The sequence below is a fragment of the Anopheles aquasalis genome, chromosome 3 (genome assembly GCF_943734665.1).
Source record: "Anopheles aquasalis chromosome 3, idAnoAquaMG_Q_19, whole genome shotgun sequence".
Lineage (NCBI taxonomy): Eukaryota > Metazoa > Arthropoda > Insecta > Diptera > Culicidae > Anopheles > Anopheles aquasalis.
Window position 1 is genome coordinate 54,005,809 of NC_064878.1, and position 5,433 is coordinate 54,011,241.

The window sequence follows — 5,433 nt, forward strand, 5'->3', positions numbered from 1 at the left end:
GCACTTGTTTGATCCTCGCATCATCGCAGCTCACCGGCTAGCTGCCGGACGGCTCGGGGCAAGCTGTGGCGTCTACTAATGGAAAATCATGAAAGTATGATCTAATACTGTTGGCTCTGATTCAGTCACTCTCGTCCACTCGTTCGCTTTGTTCATGCAGCAGGTGGCAGCATATCCTTAAAGGAGTTTTTATGAAGTTGCATTTATTGAGAAGAGCATTTGCGTGATTTGCTTAAAGCTATGTATTTCTAACACTTGGCAGCTAGAGAAGTTAGTAAGTAAGTTTTAAATTAATAAGCACCAGTTCATGCACTAAACACTCAATAAAAGCCAGCTAAAACATGGAAACATCGTCGAGACACCGAATTTGTATCACAACAAGTCAAAGGTTTTTTTTTGCTCGCATATCACCAACGGTAGATCATGCTCCAGTCTGCTCCCTCCTCTTCTCTGGTGCCTTCGGTATCGGAAACTGATCGATGGCACCGTTACAGCGTCGCAACAACTCGAGATACTTCTGCATGCGACCCAGCTCAGGTATCGTGTCCATCTTCAGCTCATCGTTGCCGATCGACAGCAGCGTATAGTTGGTCCTACCCTCTCCATCCGGCATCGCCCTCATCGGTTCCCAACGTACCGCTAGCCGTTCATCATGCGGTGGCGTTGGATCCGAGTGTTTCGCAAAGTTTGTCCACATCTGCACCATCGTACGGCGCATCTGGTACGCCGGATCACCGGGAGCAATCTCGGTGCGTAGCAAGGCGGAACTGAACAGATAGTACACCTCGTCGATGTGACACGCACCCGCCAGCTCCCGAAACTTGAGCAACTCTTTACCCTTATTAAGCGAACCATCGTATGCAAAGCGGTACGAGTACACCGGCGCCTTCGTCTGGTGTTGGTGCCACAGTTGACAGAACAAGTAGAACCCGACCAGAAACCGATCCGTCAACAGATCCACCAGCTGGCTAATGTTACCACGGGCGATACGTTCCTCGCCGAGGTAATGTCGCCTCAGCTCCTCCCCAAGTGCCCGTGCCTCCGGGCTAAAGTAGTCCACCTCGAACGACGCACAGATCAGCTTCTCCGGCCGCTCATTGTACACCGCCAGATGTTTCATCATATCGATCAGCTCCAGCATACCGTCACGATCGTTGTACCCGCACAGGACCGGCATCGTGAAGAAATCCCGCTCTCGCAGATACTCCACCGGTGTCTTCCGTAGCACGGCATCCACCGATTCCGGCCGTTCGATCACGGCAGTGAACGGAAACTGAAAGATCGATTCGTACTCTCGCTGCCGGGCTGACAGCACAAGGAACTGCGCTTCGTACAACCGTCTGGCCGGTACGTCACGCAGCGTGCTCAGCGCTCCCTCGTCCGAGGTTCCCTCGTACCCAAAGATACGTGCCAGCGATCGAGCGCGCTCCTCCGGTTCTGTTTGGTACACTAGATCCGAAAAAATCGTTGCGCTCTGGGCGATCGTTTTTTGGAAGAGTTTTTTGTTTGAAGACTGGTCGGCAAAGTGCAAAAACAGCACGTTCGTTCCACCGGAGCTTGCGCCGAATAGGGTAACGTTTTCCCGGTTACCGCCAAATACCGGGATGTTCTGCTGTACCCACTGTAAGGCCATTCGCTGCAAGCAACCGTCGCCGTCAGATGTAACACGAATTTGGATGAATCGTGCGACGGCACGCCGCACTATCTTACCTGATCCTTCAATCCTGCATTCCCCTCGATACCGGCCTGCGGGAGACAGAGGAAACCGAGTACACCGAGCCGATAGTTGACGGTGACGACGATAACGCCCTCCTGTACCAGATAGTCCGGCAGGTAGAGACTACTGTCAGCGTTTCCACCGGTCATGCCACCGCCATGGAAGAACACCATCACCGGCAGGGGATTGCCGCCATCCACCTCTTTCCCGATCCGTGGCGTGTAGACATTCAGGAACAGGCCATCCTCCGATCCGGTGATCTCACGGGTGATGACATCACGCCCGAAACAAGCACTACGCTCACGGCTACAGTCCAGGTAGGTGGCGGAGTACTTCTCGATCGGAACGGGAGAGGCGAAACGCAACCGACCAATCGGTGGCTGAGCGTACGGTACACCCTTAAAGCAATAGTACGGTTGCCCATTCGGTAGACGATCCTTCGTGCCGTAGATGAACCCTTGGGCTACCTTCACCATCACCCGGGAAGCGGCCTGTGGAACATCCAAATGGAGTGCATCATGGCCGCTGCCAAACAAAAAGCAGCTCGTAGTAGGCGATGACTCACACAACCCTGCTGAGCGGCTAGCTGGATCGCTGGGTCAATGTGGCGTATGTTGCGCATCACCATTTTGGCGAGATCAAGTACAGGCACTGACACGTAAAAAAATCTTGGAACCAGTGGACAACCTTCTTCTCCGACACACCAACCGACTGACTGACTCACTGACCGGCTGGTTCGCGATGCATTTGTTTTTAACCAAAAAACCCTCGAAGGTGAACGCTCATTTGTCATGCAAGTGCGCCGGCGCATTTGCATCGGAATTAATCAAAACACCGCACAGCTCGCTCCGTGCACCCCTTTGTAGCTCCGTTCCTCATCGTAACACCCGTTCTCCTCTTTCCCGATAAAATTACGAGACGATCGATTGCGAAAGGTAACGGTTTATTGCACCATACGGCGCGCTCGCGCACGCTTGCATCGAACAGTGATTTGCAACAATTTGCGACGGCTGATAGCGCGCGCCGTCCCTTTGCCGATGTTGCAAGCGATAAAAAGTAACGTAAAAGACGCGTGTTAATGAGCCAGTGGCCGGTCCAGTCGATAAGACAATGCCAGGGAAACGACGCAAGATAAGCTCGGGCTGCAACGGGGGTTGTGATGTAGTAACCGTGACCGTACGTCCGCTGCGGTCGTTATCTTTCGCCTTCTTGTGTTTTTGTGTGCATGTGTGTGTCTGTAGTCGGTTCTATGCTACCAGCTGGGGAACACTTTGATGATGGGATGGGAAATTAGGGAGTGGTCTTGCATCTTTATCGCTCAGCTAATTCTCCTACCAAAGGAGACAACCGACCGGGCTTAGGCGAACAGTGTTGGGTTGTAACGCTCGTACAGCGACTTCCAGAACTGCATCCGCTCGGCGAACGGATTCTCGATCATCGTGACCGCGTCGTTGGTGAGTTCGAGTGCGTGCAACTGGAAGGGTTCCTCGGCCGTCGGTACCACCGGTGCCCACTGGAATCCGAGCGTACCAACCTGCTCGTCCGGCGTCGGATTGCCAAACTTGGCAAAGTTCGTCCAGAGGCGGCTCACGAGATCCCGTGCCTGGGCTGATGCCGAGTCCGGTTCCAGCTGTACCTTAAACGCGGATCCACTGAACAGATAGGCCAGCTCGTCGGCATGCGCTGCACCGGGCAGCCCATCGGGGACATTGACATGGACACGGCCCTGGTTCAACTCGGTCTCGTAACCGAAACGATAAAAGTACTGTGGTGCTCTGTAATTGAAGAAACCATTCAATGATTAGCTGTCCTACTGCTCCTGGCTGCACGTTCTGGACCTAAACTTACCCCGGTTGGTAGCGTGACTGTAGCACAGCGGCAGCATAAACCGGAAAGTTAAACGTTACATCGCCCAACAACTCCAGCAGCTTCGAAATGTTCGTCTCATCGATCGCTTGATCCTGGAAGTAGAACTGGCGCACCTCTTCGTGCACGTCGCTGGACTGATCATGCGGAACAGCCAGATCCAATGGCATAACCATGCTCAAATTGGCCGCTATCTCAGCCAGCTTCGGTGAAATCGTAGCGTGGAACGCAATACCCTCGGCACTGGTAACACCGGAAATCAGCGGAATGGTGACGGTGTTCGCCTGCTTCAGCAGCTCTTCGCTACGGTGCGGAATGATGGGATCCTCCGACGCAGCATCCTCGATCACTGGGATGAATGGAGACAGCAGGTAGGTAGTGGTCTCCGCCTCGTCGAATGCCCGCGTGGAATTTGCCACCAAGTCCTCCACTGATGCGTTTTGCAGTGTCTCTGTTGGGGAGTAAGCGACTTACAGACACCAGGATCCTTTCAGGTACGTCATTGACAACTTACCCAACACTCCGGCATCATCCTCCCCGGTGTAGCCGAGCAGAGCGGCCAACCGGCGTGCCTTATGCTCCGGCTGGTACTGCAAAGCCCACGGACAGAGCATCGTTCCACTTTGTGCAATTGCTTTGTGGAAATATTTTCTAATGGGATAAAAAGTTTCGTAATTCCTCCGGTGTTGATGGTGTGTTTGTGAAGACAGCGACTTCTTGATTCTTACCTCGATCCCTCAGTAAGATAATGCAAATGAACCGAGGCCCCCCCAGCGCTCTCCCCAAACAGTGTCACGTTGGATGGATCGCCCCCGAACTGGGCAATATTATCGTGCACCCACTTTAACGCCAGCTGCTGATCCTTCAGTCCCTGGTTGCCGTACACGCCGACCGCCGGCAGTGCCAGAAAACCGAGCGGACCGAGCCGATAGTTAAACGTAACCAGGATGACGTCATGCTGCAGCAATGGCTCCGGTCCGTAGAAGTCCGTATTACCGCTGCCGGTGTAGAATCCACCACCATGGATCCACACCATGACCGGTTTCAGGGGTGCTCCCCGGTTACCGGGCGCGCTCGGCGTGTAGACATTCAGATAGAGACAATCCTCCGTACCCGGTGCACTTGGCGGCAGATAAAAAGTCGCCAGACAGATGCCCCTTTCCTCTCCACACTGCAGCGGTTCTTCGGTGAACTTTTCCAGCGGAACCGGTGGCTTAAACCGTAGCTCGCCCACGGGTGGATGTGCGTACGGTACGCCTTGATACGAGTAGTACTCCGTACCATTCGGTAGAACCTTCTTGCGGCCAACAATCTGCCCCGGTCCCAGCTCGACCACTGGATCCTCCGCGAAAGGCGGCAACGGTTCCGCGAACGGTGGTAACGTGCTAGAGCCCGCACCGGCATCCTCCGCAATCAACGGAAAATCCGCGCCTGCCGGTGGCTAGCGACGGAGAAAGGGACAAAGATCGGAACAGGTTACATAACGCGGAACACCCAAGGAATGCACACCCAAGGTGCAAAACTAAACACCTTACCTGATAAGCGGTGGCCGGTGGCAAGTGATTCGGATCCACCCTCGGCGGGAGCTTCACAACCGACGGCGGTACGTAGATCTTGTGGATGACCATTGTGCTCGGAAGTGCGCGAAAAACTGAACCGCCAGCGACCGACGCCTTCACAATTGAACCACGAAAGGGGGGGGCCCCTTCGCGTACCAAGATATCTTAATTTAATGCCTTCTATATCCTATCTCTGCAGCATGGAAGATAAGATTGGCGCGATGACCTTGCGCAAGCAAAACGAACCTGTACGGAAGTAACAGTAACCGCCTTGGCCCTTGGTGTGTGTTT

General features: G+C 54.0%; 1 protein-coding gene across 1 annotated transcript; it reads right to left on the minus strand.

Moving 5' to 3' along the window:
* Positions 1-223: 223 nt before the first annotated feature.
* LOC126576786 (uncharacterized) lies at positions 224-5,213 on the minus strand. Its single transcript, XM_050238091.1, has 8 exons — positions 5,119-5,213; positions 4,312-5,024; positions 4,098-4,234; positions 3,566-4,034; positions 3,085-3,492; positions 2,283-2,448; positions 1,711-2,208; positions 224-1,636 (listed from the first exon to the last, which is right to left on the minus strand). Exons 1-8 carry the CDS (start codon positions 5,209-5,211, stop codon positions 422-424), a joined length of 3,699 nt encoding a protein of 1,232 aa, XP_050094048.1. The 5' UTR covers positions 5,212-5,213; the 3' UTR covers positions 224-421.
* Between the last annotated feature and the right edge of the window lie 220 nt (positions 5,214-5,433).

Excerpts from the sequence above, each read along its gene's own strand:
- LOC126576786 (XM_050238091.1), bottom strand. The coding sequence starts at position 5,211 with ATGGTCATCCACAAGATCTACGTACCGCCGTCGGTTGTGAAGCTCCCG. Across the intron at positions 4,035-4,097 it reads GGATGATGCCGGAGTGTTGG|AGACACTGCAAAACGCATCA; the intron begins GTAAGTTGTCAA and ends ACTCCCCAACAG. Across the intron at positions 2,209-2,282 it reads TAGCCGCTCAGCAGGGTTGT|GCCGCTTCCCGGGTGATGGT; the intron begins GTGAGTCATCGC and ends GATGTTCCACAG.